Below are 15,373 nucleotides of genomic sequence, written 5' to 3' on the forward strand. Positions count from 1 at the left end.
TTTATATTGACTGGATAAAAAGAACGACTTCTAGTTGCACAGATCCATGAAACAAGAGCATTTTAATAAATATTGTGCTGTGCATTACAGCTGGATGCTGCTGCTTTACTGCACCACCTCTGAAATTCATCTCCCAGCTTTACAGCTTTGCTGACACCACCACAGTTTTTTGTGAACAGTTCAAAGTATCCACATTTGTACAGATAAACACCTTTACTAAGCTTTAGCAGGAAACTGCCACATAGAAAACTTAATTTGTAATGGATTACACTCTACTTCTTACTAGGATAGGAAAGTATTCATTGCACCTGGGATAAAGCAACATTTGTTACCATGTACTTGCACAAAAATTCAGTTTCAGAATGATAGTGAATGAGAGGTCTGCTGAATGAGAAAAAATAGAACAAAAGCTTAAAATCTTCGAATATTTATCTGTGATGTTATTAAACCCCAAATACTCAATTTTACCATTATTCAATATTTATTTATGTAAATTCAATTTCAAAAAGTTAAAATATTAAACAGAGAGAAACAGTTTTCCAATTAGTCTTCATTACAAAGATACAAATATAGAGATAAAAATAACATCTGTCTTTCTTTCCCTAGATGTTTTCCTTCCTTTTTATTTTTTTTTTATTTGTGCATGTGGTTTTTTTTTTTTTTTTTTTTTTTTTTTGAGGGGGGTGGGTGTTAGGTCTGTTATTGTTTTGTTGTTTGTTTGTTGATCAAATCAAAATCTCCCATTGGTTCATAATCTCACTCTTTCAGTTAATAGTTTACTCAAAAAGTATAAATACTGATTGCAATAGATGTAATTATAGTTCTTTAATATAGCTCCTAACATCTGTCAAAACAAACAGGACTCTAGCTATGGATTTCCACAGACTTCTAGTAACAGAAGGACCTGGTGTGTTTCTGAAAAAATCTGTGGTTAGCTTGCTGTACTTCCAAATATTTTCTAGATCTTTTGTAACAAAACTTTCAGTTTTGAAGTGACCATCTGGAGGGTTTCTCTGCATCTGTGCTTTTTGCACTAACATGTACCAAATACGGTAAATTTTGAGATGTTGCAGAGGCACGAAAAAACAGCTCCAGCACAATAACCCACTGGCCTTGATTATTGACCAGGAGCCGTGTCACAATTTTGAGCAGAGCAGAACAAGGATATATCCTTTATATCATAAAGGATATATATGTAGGAAAGAAGCAACTGGACACCACAAAACTGGGTCAGTCATTGCCCGTAGTGCAATAAAACCTGCCATGGTTGTGTGTGTGGGCTTAGATCCAGTTCTTGTTCAAGGCTGTGGGAAGTAAGATCTTAGGAGATGTCAGTGGGATTTGGCTCAGTACTGGAATATGGAGAAAACTGGGAAAAACTGAGAGGGAAAAAGCAAATGATATATAAAAGTGAAAAGAATAATGTTCCATTGTTCTCACTTTCCAGCTAGGGGTCTCAGAGGATGTTGCAACACAAATTCGTCCTTTTAACTTGGTGAGGTAAATGACAGGAGACTTTTCACAATATGGAGCCTGATGGCCACAAATTGGTGTTCAACTTGGTGAGGGCAAGACCTTCACTTCCTCTCTCATGTGAACAGTGGCTGATACTGATGAAAAAGAGTGAGTGATAAAATCTGGAAGCCATAACCCAGCAGGTTCATTGCAGTACAGGAAGCTGCGCTTCCTGTGTGTGATCTCCTGCAATTACTTCATTCACATAATCTTTTTTCTGTTTATGGGTGATGGAGCATGTGGAAGGGTGTTACTGCTAGGCCTGACTGCTCCTGCCAAGCCCCTGTGACTCTCCCCAACTTTTACCAGAACCTATCTCAGACCCCAGGGCTCTCCCCCAGCAACAGTTATCAAGCAGCAGCCTTGACTCAGTTTCTGTCCACCTTAAGACTTTATTCCCTTCCCGTGTAATAGAAGGGAAGTGCCTGCCCTCCCACCTCTCTGTGTGAGGAGGGGCACTTTGGGCCAGGGAGAGTGGTAGGAGTCCTGCAAAGTGTCTCACAATTCTGGATTTTGTTAGCACCTCTGAAAACACATGGTGCAAGGATAACTGTTTCTGCAGCCAGAGATGGGCAGAAGAAAGGTCCAGGAAAAGGAGGTGACCACTGGTATCATTCACTGTTAAAAGCACTGCTGGGCTCATTCTCAGAACTGAGATCAAAACAAGAAAGCCACAGAGAATAGCTCCATGTATGTTACAGTTTTGCAATGACAGACACCAACGAAGCTTGAAAAAATTAAGCTGGAAACACATTCTTTACCAGATTGAGAAGAGCTAATTTTGAGCAGCTCATGGCAGTTTACCAAACATACTAACACAGCATTTGCAATTCCACTTTCACTCAGTGGCAGAAATTTAGTCTAGTCTCTTTTAACCCAACATACCTTAACAGTAATCTCTAGGTGCCTGTAAGGTGTCCCCTTGTACATCCCAGTTCCTAAACACCGGTTTCTTCTACCAGACAAACTCTCCTGGACTATTTTTATCTTAACTGGAAATTTATTAGTAGATTAAGGGATCCTCCCAGTTCCTAAACATTGGCTTCTTCTACCAGACAAACTCTTAACTGGAAATTTATGAGTGGATTAAAGGATCCTGCCTCAGGAATCCTTCTGCCCTTGGCCAGGCATATGCTCCTGTCTATGCTCATACTTCTCAGCTTTGTCTGTGCAGAGCTGACTTCTCTGTCACAGTTTTGCCTCTGTATCTGTTTTTACTGAGGTATTCCAGGTAAGCAATATTTCATAAGGATTATTTTCTGAGAGGTCTGACTTGCTTGTTGCCTGTCACACAGTCATGACTGGGCACAAAGAGCAGCCCCTAAGGCTGACCAAGCTGTGCACTTGACAAAAGAGCTGACAAATGTCACTGACATGTGGTGTAGGGCACTGAGCAGAGCACACAGTGCTGAAACACAGCCCTTGCCTCTATCCATGAGAGGGGATTGATGGCTCATACACATCACACTGGGGTGCAGATGCCAGTCAGGTTTGGTCCTCAGGTTCATACTGCTCTTGTGCTGGGCAGTAGTGCCTGATGTTTTCTACTAGTTTTGGCTGTACATCTAATGCACTGCATGTTCAATTTTTTGTTAATTATTTTTTTAAACAAGCTTCTATTTCTCAGTACAGATGGTATCATTATCAATTATCAACAACTGTTGTTTCCTGAAGCTGTGGTGGTATGTTTGAAGCATGGATGCCTACACAGCTTCTAGTCAAAGCCTGTGTTTTATCTACTGACTACAGAGCTGCCTGCTATCTAGCAAGCTGTAAAAGTAACCTTCCTTTCGGGCAATACAATCTGGCATCAGGAAGAAGCATTTTGAAAATAGAATTAAAACAAAACAAGCCATCAGATTTTCAAGATAATTTTCTTGAATACTTGCCAGAAGAATCAGTTCATTGTAGTCAGATAAATTACAGCAAGTCATTTTCATATGACTGCTATATCTTTTAATTACAGATTGCTAATTTAAAAAAATGTATCCTAATCTTATTAGTGACCTGGCAGCTGGTTCAGGCACTTCTACCCCAGTATGCTTATAATCCCACAATCATCTGAATGAGCTTCTTTTGGATTGACTTATGCACTTCATAATTAATGTCTAACAGATTACAAGTAGGTGTAATGTAATCGCAATTAAATTCAAGGTGGTACAGGTTTTTTTAAAGCAAGGAACCACAGAAAGATAAGCAAAAAAGCCTTTATTAAAAAAAAAAAAACCTTATATAATAATACAATAGGAACTTATATACCTTAGATACTTACAAAGACATGTATTACATTTAATATATAAACAATAGAGTTTCAGAGACTTCATGCTTATGAATTATTAATACATTTTTTGGTAAAAAGCAAGAAACTGCCCTATTAACACATTCTTACAACACCTTTATTTCAATAAATAAACAACCACATAGAACATCAAGATAAGAATAATTAGAATAGAAGCAATATCAATAAATGAAAAAAATTAAATATTACTTTAATCATTCTAAATCACTCCTCTACTAAAAAGTAATAGTTATGAGTATTTCATTAACTATTAATTAACAAGTCCAGAGAAGAGCCATGAAGATAATTAGAGGGATGGAGCACTTCTCCTGTGAAGAAAACTGAGAGAATTGGGATTATTCATCCTGGAGAAGGCTTTGGGGTCAGCTATTTGCTGCCTTCCAGTACCTGAAGGAAATCTATAAGAAAGATGGGGAGGTGTGGATATTCTCAGTTCAGTCAGAGGGAAAAAGAGAAAGATTTCTCCCAGGCTAAGCCTGGGAGAAGAGAGATTCTCCTGTTTCCTGTTTTTCAGACTGAAGAGAATTTCCCTAAGATTGAACACTTCCCCATCTTTCGTGGAACAAGTCCCTCCCTCTGGATATTCTCAGTTCAGTCAGTGGGAAAAAGAGAAAGATTTCTGCCAGGCTAAGCCTCAACTCTCAAATTGAGAGAGCAATGTGACCAGTGGAGAGTGAGCCTGGTGAAATATTTCCCTCGTTTGCTGGAATATTTTACTCATTGCTGGTGTGTGTGTAACACGCAGGGTGGGAAGGAAGCAAGATTTGCTCTTGCTTAACATTAGGCAAGAAAGCAGTAAAACTGGCTGCGTTTTGTTATATCTGGGACCGAAGTATTAAAACAAACGTGAAGGCCATTAGTGCGATTAGTGGAAAAGTAATTCTGTTTGTGTTAGTATTTTAGAGGAATCCCAGAGTTTTGAGATGAAAATCTAGCTTCTTCAAGGGAGCTGGAAGATAGACATAGAAATTCTTCATTAATGTTTGCTACAGAAATGCTGGTGGGTTGTCCCTGTGTGTGTGCATCACCATGAGTTCCCCTGAAAAACATCCTGTTTCTCCAAGTTTCAAGGAAGGAGTGTTGAAGTAAGAGAGGGAAAATACTCAATTGGGCACCAGCCAATTGAGAAAAGGGGGCAGGATGAATGCCTCAACTTTGAGAGGAAGCTTTGGAGTTGGTTCTCCACTGAGTTGGTTCAGAGAAGTTTTTCTCTTCTCTGAACTTGCAACCTCTTGCTCCTGTAGGAGCCGGAGGAGAGCCTTCTGGTTCAGAGCCAGCAAGAGTCCTTCTGGTTCTCCAGTGCAGGCAATGTGGTATGGGCCCTTTGACAGAGCCAAGCTCCTGCGCATGTTCAGCTGGAGGCACCTTACAGAGAAGCATGGAGTCTCTGCACTGCTTTTCCCCGCCGAGAGGACTCATGAGAAATGCCCCAGTGAGAAGGTCCTCAGAGCAAACTTGCACCAGAAGAAGTAACAGAGGCAAATGTGGCCTATCCCTGTTTCTGTCTTCTGGGTCCCCTGGGGTTCTGCATGGAACGTTGGGCTGTGCCTGTAGCAACTGTCGTTGTCTCCTACTCCTGCGGCCGTTGGTGGAACACTGGTGGAGCAGCGGTGGAGCAGCAGCTGCAGGATCTGCTCCTGGGCTGCCCCTGACCAGCCGCCTTATGGCCTCAGCACCAGATCTGGCCTCTGGATCGACATCCTCATCTCCTTGTCTGCTGCCAGGCATCCCCACGGCACTTTGGGACTGCCAAAGGTAAGAAAATCCCTGTTTGCCCTCAAACCACTAACAGAATGGCAGGAGGCTCCAGCTGGCTGTCCCACCAACCATGACAGATGTGGTTTGTGGTCACTTTCCCCAGTATGACAGAATTTTCTGGGTTGGACAGGACTCCCTGTCCAAGATCATTGAGCCCGGCTCATGGGCCTGCCCATGACAGCCTCAAAAATCACACCCTGTACCCAAGAGCAATGTCCAAACACTTTTTGAGCTCTGTCAGGCTTAGTGCTGTGACCCCTTCCCTGGGGAGGCTGTTCCAATGCCCAACCATCCTCTGGGTGAGGAACCTTTTCCTTATATACACTGGCACATCTACCATGCCATTCTCTTGGGTCTTCTCACTGGCCCCAAGACTGAAGGGAGTAGTGCATGGCCTTCTGCTTCCCCTCTTGGGGAAGCTGCAGACTGCTAGATGGTCCTGCCTCGGAAATTCCAAGTGAAAAAGGCAGCAATTACACCAAAACTGAGGGGAGCTGGGATGGAGGAGCTTGTGGTTTGTAATGATGAGGATGAGAAGGAAGGCTACAGACACATTTTGGCAGAATGATTTTTATCTGGAGAATTGTTTTGATCTCTTTCAGGTGGAAAGGAGAGGCACAATGAAAAGGACAGGAGGAGCCAACATTCAGCTGTGAGTTTTGGCGCAGGGGTTAAAGGACAGCAAACTTGAGGAATGGCAAGGAGGAGAACTGCTATTTCAGAGTGAGGGTGGGATTGGTTCAAGCCTGTGGGTCCATGGGAGGTGTCTCTTGACCATTTGCCTTTCTTACGTTCACCTCCTTCTTCCTTTAGGCACATCAATGTTGGCAGTGACTTTCAGGCCGAGCTCCCTAAGCTGCAGATCGGACTGCCAAGTGGGGATGAAGAGCCTGCAACCCTGGTCTGGAAGCCCTGGGGGGAAGATGACTCTGACATGGAAAAACCAGACAGAGGTAGTTGTCAAGCTTTTTTTCCACCCCTGAGATACTTGAGTGTGTAAAACTCTCTTTTTTGGGTGAAAAGTCTGGTTTTTGCAGGCTCTGCTTCTCTCCTTGTCTCGCCCATCTTCCCACATGCGAGTGTTAGAGGCAAGGAGGATGCTCTGCTTTTGCAGCAGAGCAGGAAAAAGAACAACTGTCCTGCTCTCCACATTGGTCAGAGTCATTTGCCACTGGAAGAGGGGAGATTGGCCCCCACTTCTTATTACAAAAGCTGCTTTGAAGGGAGAGCCAGCACTATGTGGGCCCTTGGTTCAGCTGCCCCTTTCTTTGCTCTCCTTTTCATGCTCTCCAACCTGCTGTCTTAAGTTCTTGTGCTTTCTTTCTGCCTTGTATGGCAACCTTTTCCCTTCCTCGGCTCAAGCCTGACTTTTGGTGGGATTTGTTGTGCTTGCAGTAAGAGAACTGTTGGACATGGCCAGCTCCCGTGGCATTTCCGGGGCAGCAGCTAACCTGGAGCTTGCCCTGCACTGCCTGCACCAGGCATGCGGCAGCATTCCGGTAAGAAGCGGCTGTTTGGGTGCAGAGAAGAGTGGACAGGGAATTAATAATGCCCGGGCACTGGGACAGCCTTTCCTGGCTGCTCTTTGAAGAAGGGAGTTAACAAGAAGCAGAGCACTTGCTGCTTGCCATGTCTCCTCCAGCTGCATCAGGAGTGAGCCCAAATGGCTCGAGCAGGGAGAATATCTCTGCTGGAGGCACCGGTGGAGGGTCCTGCAGCCTGCTCCCTTGTAAATCTCCTGGAGATCCATGTTCTCTAAGACATTTTGAGGTGCATAGAGGGGAAATTCCAAAAGCCTCACTGAGCTGAGGCAATTTTGGGTGCAAGAGGAGCAAAATCATTGAGTTGGTCAGCAAAATGCCACTCTTGGGGACCAGGATCAAAGGGATGGGCAACAAAAATGAGGAACTAGGAGCAAACCACAATGTTTGACCTATATGAGATGCAGTGGCTGGAATTTCTGAAGAGGCAAAGTAGCTGAAAGGCAGCACTTCTATTTTTTGGCTCCTTTTTTTGTTGCGGAGCAGCTAAAACCTTTTTCCCTTTGATCTTACAGGAGGCTCTGGAGATGTTGCTCTCGGGGGGGCCTCCAACACCTCAAGGCCATCCCTTGGCTGATTATCATTACGCAGGTAACCAAAGCACAGCTTGTTCCTTCACTGACAGGTGCTGCCGTCCTCTTAATTTCCCTATCAAGCATTTCTGCTTAAACAAGTAACACCGGCACAAGGTCTCATCTTCTCTGGGGGCTGGGAAAGCACCAGCATCTACTCCTTCATCTTGTTGTCCATTATTTTTTCCCTGGGGAATGCCTGCTCTTGACTTCATTACCTTCTGAGGGAGCAGACATGTACACATGTGAATAATGGATGGCGCCGATTTTGTTTCTACTCCAAGCTGAGAGAGGGATCAATTTACCTGCTGCTTTTTATTGCCAGACTCTGATACATGGACACCTGAGGAGAAGGAGTCCTTCCAAAAGGCTTTCCACACCTCTGGCAAGGATTTTCATCTCATCCAGAAGCAGGTAAAGCCAAAGGACATTCTTTACTTTAGTAGATCATCAGAAGGAATTGTTGCTTATTTCTGGTACCGAATACTGGAATTCAGTCTCTCACTTCTCAAGTACCAAAAATGTTAATGTAGTAACGAAATGGGACATTGAAGGCCTACGTGAAAATGATGATCCTGCCTCTCCAGCCCTTTTCTTCAAGCTGTTTTGGAAAACGAGGATTTATTCTGTCAGACTTCTCTTATAGGTATGCTGGTGCTTCCACAACACATTATGTTGGGATAACTGCAGTGAACGGGGGAAAGAAGAACTGTGCTAATTTCTTTTTGATCTGTGCATTACATCTGTTACCATGTAGCTTAATACAAGGTTTACTACATTGCATAATGCCTCTCTCACTCCATGTTGATCTCATTTTACACCCTACTCAATTTACTCCATGATTTTAATTCCTAGTTTATTCCATATTCTACTTTTTCTCCAATGCACCTTACAGGATGGCCATTTTAGATTCCTTCTTTTTCTCTTCACAACAGATTCAGAGCAAGACTGTGGCACAGTGTGTGGAGTACTACTACTCCTGGAAAAAAGAGCATAAACTTGCCAGCGCTCTTGCTCAGGTGAGCGGGAAGGAGATCCGGACATGCCAGGAGGGTCAAGAAACTGGGAGAAGGGGACAAAACCTGCTGGCGAGCTATGCGAGACGCTCCTTTGCCAGGATCACATTGTCTTATGCACTGGGAAAGGCACAGCAGATGCTGCCCAGGGCTTCATTGTGCTGCTGCCCTGAAATCCTAGAGCATAACTTTGACCCAACAAAGCAGCACCATCACCAAAATGGGTTTTGACTCTCTATAGACTGATTTCTCAAGGGCTGGCACCCTCGCTGATTCCAGTCAGATCCTTAATTCCCCACTGCTTGCTAACATCAGTAATCTGGGCTGCATTCATGGAGATGCTGCAGATTTTCAGGGATCTTTTTGTAGCATCCCAGTGTACTCCCGAAGAAGGAGCTGCTGTGGCTCTGTTAAAACTTTCCTTACCGACAAACAACAATTTGGTTCAGAGAAAGAGAGAGAGAGAGAGAGAGAGAGAGAGATATTATTTTAGGTAGTAGAAAATGGGTAACCATGTGTCTTCACTAATTTGACTGAATTTAATTTGACCCATTCCCTAGACATTTGTGGAGGAAAAAAAGAGATAAATAGATGTTAGGCAGAGAGGTATAAATAAGAAATGTAGAACTATGGATACCCATGTATTTATGCCACCCCTTCGGGCTGTAGAAAAGAGGAGTACTTTCCTGCAAGTGCTGCATTGGCAGCCTGCTGCAGCTCGCTGCCAAATCCAGCCATTTTCTCAGCTCTTCAGGATTTGAAGGAATTTGCTTAGGCCAATAGATTTTTGTGCTGGATGCTCTGATTTCCAGCTTTCTGAGAGGAAGGAAACATTGATAAGGATTCTTTGATTTCCAGACTGTGGGCGAAGCAAAGAGGAACAACAGCCCTCCCAGAAAGGAAAACGGGGAGACAGGGAAGAGGAGCCGCAAGAGGGCCCGCAGCGCGGAGTGTCCCTGCTGCCAACCGCACCAGCCACCCCATTCGGTGGGAGGCCCCTTTCCATGCGGGCAGTGCAAACGGTGCGGAAGTTCCTCCTCTTTCTGCTCAAAGCTGTGCCTTTGGACTAAAACAGGCTGACCATTTTCAAAGGCACCACTGGGGAAGCTGAGGGCTCTTGGAGGATTGCCCCTCGCAGCCGTGGTCAAGGTTACAACCCACTTTAAACCCAAACAGCTTAGTTAAAACCCAGCATTCAGAATGAAACCTTGCTGTAGCCCAACAAGACACAATTCATACAGGTAGGAGTAGATACATCAAAGCTTGGTTTGATGGGGCTGATCAAATTAAAAGTAGGATGAAGCAAAAGGAGGAAGAAATTGGAAGGAACTGAAACAAGAAAGATCAGACTCATGGTGCTGATCAATTTACAAGTGTGTCACAGCCTGAAAAGACAGAAAGTCATACAAAAACTGAGATCTCGGTGCTTGGTTTAATGGCGTGTCTTAAATTAACAATGGATGGTTTGTCTCCTATCTTCCAGGGTATTTGAAACCATGAAGGAAAGGAATAAACACAGGAGAAGGCATCGCCCACGGAAGGAAGCAGAGCCTCTCCCCAAGAAAAAAAGACCAAATTAGCCCTGCAGCTGTCCAGGGCTAGCAAGAGTTAGCTGACAAGAGGACTAGACAGAAATAAGATTGTTTGTTAAATTTTTAGGGTTGTTTATTCTTCTGCTTAGTTTACTAGATAGGAATCTCTCCATTTATTAGTTAAGATTCATTAGTATTATTAAAGATGTATTAGTATTATTAGATTTATCAGTAAATGTAAGGGGTTTGGTGTTCGCTATCTTTTGTCATTTTGTCTTTGTTGTTTATCATTAAACCAAAGTTTGCTCCACATTGTCTTTTTGTCTGTATGAAATCACTCAAGCAACGTTTGTTACATTTGCTGGGTGTTGCAAACACAGCGTTTACCCTGAGAGAAGAATCTGGGCACGTGAGTCCCCCATAAGCCCAGCCCTTTACTGCCATTGAAATAATTACTGCCAATGAAATAATGGTGGGGTTTCATTCTTTGATTCCTAAAAATCTCGGCTGCGAGTCAACTCAGAATCTCAGGGCTCTTACTTTATAACAGACTATACTGTCTTATGAACAATGATGTTATTGAGCGGTCTTTGCCTCATTGAGCAGAAATATTGGGAGTACCTGAACGAGGTGAGAGCACTGCTGGTGGAAAGAAAACACAAAAGCTAGATTGAATTCTAAAGCAATATTTAAATTGCTTTTCTTTCCGACCTCTTTCCTTCCCCTTGTTTTTCCTGCACTCAGTTACTGAAGTCAGGGTCACAGTAAAGGTTACCCATTTTGATACTCATATTTGGGTGGCAATTTCCAGAAGGATTTGTTATTCCACCAACAGTGCTGGGTTGGGGTTTTCCCTCCTCATGGTACTTGGTTGCAGCTTAGCCATCCTGGGAAGTGTCTGCCCAGACAAACACTTCCAGTGACTTCGAAAGGGTTTCCAGCTGCACAATCAGTGATTTCCAAGTCCTGTTTCAGGCACTTATCTTAGGCAATAGACAAACAAAAACCCCCTTTCCCTTTATGGTGATTGTTGAAAATTGACTTTTTATTTTTACATCCAGTGCTTTGTAAATGAAAAAAACAAATATTTATCATTTTATAAAACAGAAAAAGCCACTATAGCCACCACTGAAGGTAGTCTGCCCAGCTCAAGTGGTCTCATAGGACCCACAAGAGAACATATTGTACACCATAGCTTTGGGGGCTGTTTCCTACTGTCAACAACTATCTGCAGCTGACCTTCCTCTTTGTTCACTTTGCAGCTTCTTTACAGTCTGGGTGAGATACCTACCCAGCACCCAGACAGTGTTCATAGTCTAAAACATTATAGCACAGGAAGAGGATCCATAATACAATGCAGGGCACAATTAAAACATGGGATTGAGTAGCAGCTATCAGGTTTTAAATAAATGATCTAAGAAAGTGCATCTGATAGTGAACTACCTCAGAAATTTTTCTGGCTTAAAAACCTTATTCTATCAGGGTCTTCCTTGTAGTAATGGAAGGGAGCATCTAAAATAGCTCATGCTCAGTCTGTGACAATTCAGAAGAGAAAGTAAAAGAGAAGAATAATGTGCCATTATGGAGAAATCACACGATCAATCTGTCAGATCCACAGCTTGGAAAGATAGCTCCAGCTTTGTAGATTTCACTCTTTTTTTTTTTTTCCAGGTAGTTTTCTTAAAATATAAGTCTTCTGGGCATTTGATTAAATGACTGAAAATTACCATCAAGCTTTGATCAAATAACTAACATTGATCAATGAATAAAATGAAAAAAAAAGACTACTTGTGTATTATATTGTACTCTCTCATATATGTTGAGTGTATAAAGGTGCATATAAATTACCACATTTCTGAGTAAAAACACAAGGTTTTGTTCTGCACTTGTAATATTGCTAGCTATTACACTTCTTTCATCAATACATTAAGAAAGCTGAAAATAATGATATGCAAACCAAAATAGATTTGGAAGTGCTCTTTGTTGGTTTATAGCTTATAATTTTAAGCTTTCTAGCAGTTTTATTTCTTAATGAGACCAGATTTGTCACAGGCAATATGCAGCTGTTACTCCTCATTGCTTTCTGATTAGAGCTTGTTTGCAAACATTCCTTTCCATATTTTGAGTAAAAAACACACAGCAGAGATCATAAAGAATTGAAAGCATCATGTGAAATCCTGACCCTGCTGAAATGAGTGACACAGCACTTAAGTCACTCAGGTCAGCATTCACCCACAATATATGTGTTCCAGGGAAAGAAAAAAAAATATATTTGCAAACACAGCCATATGATTTATGGGACAAAGGAAAAAGGATGTAGGAAGCATGTGCATGAAAATCCTTTTGCCACACTGGGGAAACAAATGGTCCTGTATTAGGTCCCTCCAACTGTATTGTTCTTGGAGATCCTGACTGGTGTCTCTTTCCATGGAAGCCAAGATATTAATTCAGTTTGTTTCCAAACCTGTTCCCTGAAGTAGATACCAATTAATGTAGCACAGAAATGCCCGAGGACCAGCCGCCAAAAGTCTCCTTTAACAAGGCTTTGCTCCAGTTAATCCAAAGCCTCAGAGGCTTCAGCTGGGACAGACAAGATGGACGGAGTGTGAGAAAACAATAAAGATGGAATAAAGGAATATAGTCTGCTGAGCTCTTATTTTTAGGGTGATTTTTGTGCGTGGCATAAGTAAACGTGCACATAGATCAGAGAGAAAGTACAGTGTAATAAAGCAGAAAAACAGTATAATGAGGTCTAAGGCTGAACCAGAGAGATTGAGTGGCAGAGAGAAGAAGAATGATACAGCCACTTATCCCAAAGAAAGAAAGTATCTGTAACACTGGAAAAAAGTCTGAAAAAAAGTTCCCATTGGTCTCCTTACTCCTTTCCGACCTCCTCTGGCTCTTCCCTGAAGTTGTGTTACTTAGGAAATGCAGAAGTTCTCCTCTGGCCTTTCTGGGATCACCTAATTATTCTGGAAAACCTCTATATTTTAGAGATGAACACTTATGGAAGGGAGAGTTTTCTCATACAAGAAAAATTATGATTGATATAAATTTGATATACTTGCTTATCTAAGCCAATTACTTCAAATTGACTTTTCTCTGCCAATGGAAATCATCCTGGCTATATTGCAAAGAATACATGGAAGCATTAGCTCGTGAAGACACCTAACCCTAACTTAAACAACTCAAAACTTCACATATATGACTACAGATTTGCTTGTTAGGAGCACATGGAGCACAAGAAGATAATAAGCTTTTAATAGGTTTGTAATTCATTACAGGAAATAGCTACTTAGTCAAGTCCAAACTATATATAAAACATGGCTAAAACATTTGCAGAAATGTTGCAAGACAATAGCACTACTTAACTGCAACAAAGTTTCAAAAGACATGTTTTAGTACAGAAAAGTAGAAATCACATTAATACTTAAGATTATGATCCTATTCCCATAAGGGTCCATAGAGTTATCAATTTTAATCTAAAAAACAGAGATCAAAATCAACTTGAGTAGCAAGAAAAAGTATACTTCCCACCAATCCTAAGCTATCAGATTCTAATATCTATACCTAAGAATTGAAAACCAAACAGTGCACTTTCAGATTCTGCACAGAATGACAAGGTACCAAGAAAAAATATTTATTCAATAGGAATTTGGCTTAGTTATCAGGCACTGGTAGAATCGGAGTATAATTACCATTTGGATTGTGTAGAGAAAATATAAAATCCATATGGCATTTGTAATTTTACCGACTATTGTGTTATTGTTTATGTCTGGAAAAAACTGATGAAAATGTTTTTTTCAATCTAATATATTTCATTCTAGTTCTGCAGAGAATTACTGCAAGCAGAAGCTTCATTACAACAGAGAAATGAGTGCGTGTTTCTACATCAGTTAACTATGTCAAACAGTGAAGGAAGAAATGGCCACATTATCTCAGCATTAAAGCTGTTTACCATATGGATACCTGACCCTCTAAGCAGAACATGCAAAGAACCATCATTCACATCTTGGGGCTTTTTATTGATAAAGAAACAGAATATTTGAAGATCAGTCCTGAAAACATGTTTTTCTATATGGACAGGGTTTATTTCTCCCTAGGTGTACATATGATTATCTGGGGTGATTTAGATTTCTAGAACCAAGAAGTGTCACAAAAGATGCAGCTCCTGACAAAGGTATTGATAAGATGTGTGTGTGTGTGAAGGCTGTGTTTTGGGCTGTGAGTGACTAGCCATTGTATTCAGAGAAGCAAATTTCCTGAAGGATAGAAAAGGTATGTGATTTTCTTGTACTGTCCTGAAATTCCTTGGTATAGATCTTGGAGGTCTTGGGCACTGAAACACCTTTCTTCCTCTGGAAATGTAGATGTCTTGAAAGTATTAAAAAAAAATTCAGCATAACAGAATCACAACATATTTTTTCATCATGTTTCCCTGTTTAAATAAACTATTTATTAATTGTGTGTGACAAATCCAGACTTGCCCACCATGGAAAAAATTGACCCTTGCTGAACTTTTACACCACTCTGTGACTTTTTTTGCCTCTTGAACACCTATTCCAAGAATAGAACTGTTTCACTTGATTTGTAACTGAATTGAGAGAAAGCCAGAGATTTCTGCTATGCAGATTATTATGGTGATTGTAAAATCACTGGGAATACCTGTTCTGTAAAGAGGCCACACAGGGCAGAGGTTCGGCAATCAGAGCCAGCCATGACTGGAGCCCATGGAAGAACAGGACTGTGCCACATGGGCTCAGTAAGCGGCCAGACGTGACAGGGTCCAGCTCCATTTCAATGGAAAACTCAGAGCATAAATCATATGCAGTAGGTTTGGCTAGCAGCTCCCAGGCTGAACATGCCACATATTTGCACGTGGACATATGGGCAAGTATATTTTTGCTGTGCTCCAAAGAAGCTGAGGGTTTCTGCAGGTAACCCAGCATATCCAGTAATTTCTATGGTAATTCCTGAATTTGTGCCTACCCAGCTCTCTGCATAGCACCTGGTCTGCCTGGAGAAAGCATGTAAACATCTCTTGCCTTCAGCAAGTAGGAAATGTCCCAAAGTACCTATTTTTACCAGAGTGGAGTTGCTATGCTACAGCTGAAACAAAGAGTAATTAGCAATTCATTGA

At 41.8% G+C, this 15,373-nt stretch overlaps 1 protein-coding gene across 1 annotated transcript; it reads left to right on the forward strand.

Moving 5' to 3' along the window:
* The first annotated feature begins 4,843 nt into the window (after positions 1 to 4,843).
* LOC128782251 (zinc finger protein 541-like) lies at positions 4,844 to 10,457 on the forward strand. Its single transcript, XM_053932496.1, has 11 exons — positions 4,844 to 4,899; positions 5,059 to 5,254; positions 5,369 to 5,569; positions 6,175 to 6,224; positions 6,386 to 6,525; positions 6,968 to 7,071; positions 7,629 to 7,704; positions 8,011 to 8,099; positions 8,621 to 8,704; positions 9,560 to 9,723; positions 10,185 to 10,457. The coding sequence occupies exons 1-11, from the start codon at positions 4,844 to 4,846 to the stop codon at positions 10,279 to 10,281; spliced, it is 1,257 nt and encodes a 418-aa protein (XP_053788471.1). The 3' UTR covers positions 10,282 to 10,457.
* The last annotated feature ends 4,916 nt before the right edge of the window (positions 10,458 to 15,373 follow it).

This window comes from Vidua chalybeata, chromosome Z (assembly GCF_026979565.1).
Source record: "Vidua chalybeata isolate OUT-0048 chromosome Z, bVidCha1 merged haplotype, whole genome shotgun sequence".
Classification (NCBI taxonomy): Eukaryota; Metazoa; Chordata; class Aves; order Passeriformes; family Viduidae; genus Vidua; species Vidua chalybeata.

Excerpts from the sequence above, each read along its gene's own strand:
- LOC128782251 (XM_053932496.1), top strand. The coding sequence starts at position 4,844 with ATGAGTTCCCCTGAAAAACATCCTGTTTCTCCAAGTTTCAAGGAAGGA. Across the intron at positions 7,072-7,628 it reads AGGCATGCGGCAGCATTCCG|GAGGCTCTGGAGATGTTGCT; the intron begins GTAAGAAGCGGC and ends TTGATCTTACAG. Across the intron at positions 8,100-8,620 it reads TTCATCTCATCCAGAAGCAG|ATTCAGAGCAAGACTGTGGC; the intron begins GTAAAGCCAAAG and ends TCTTCACAACAG.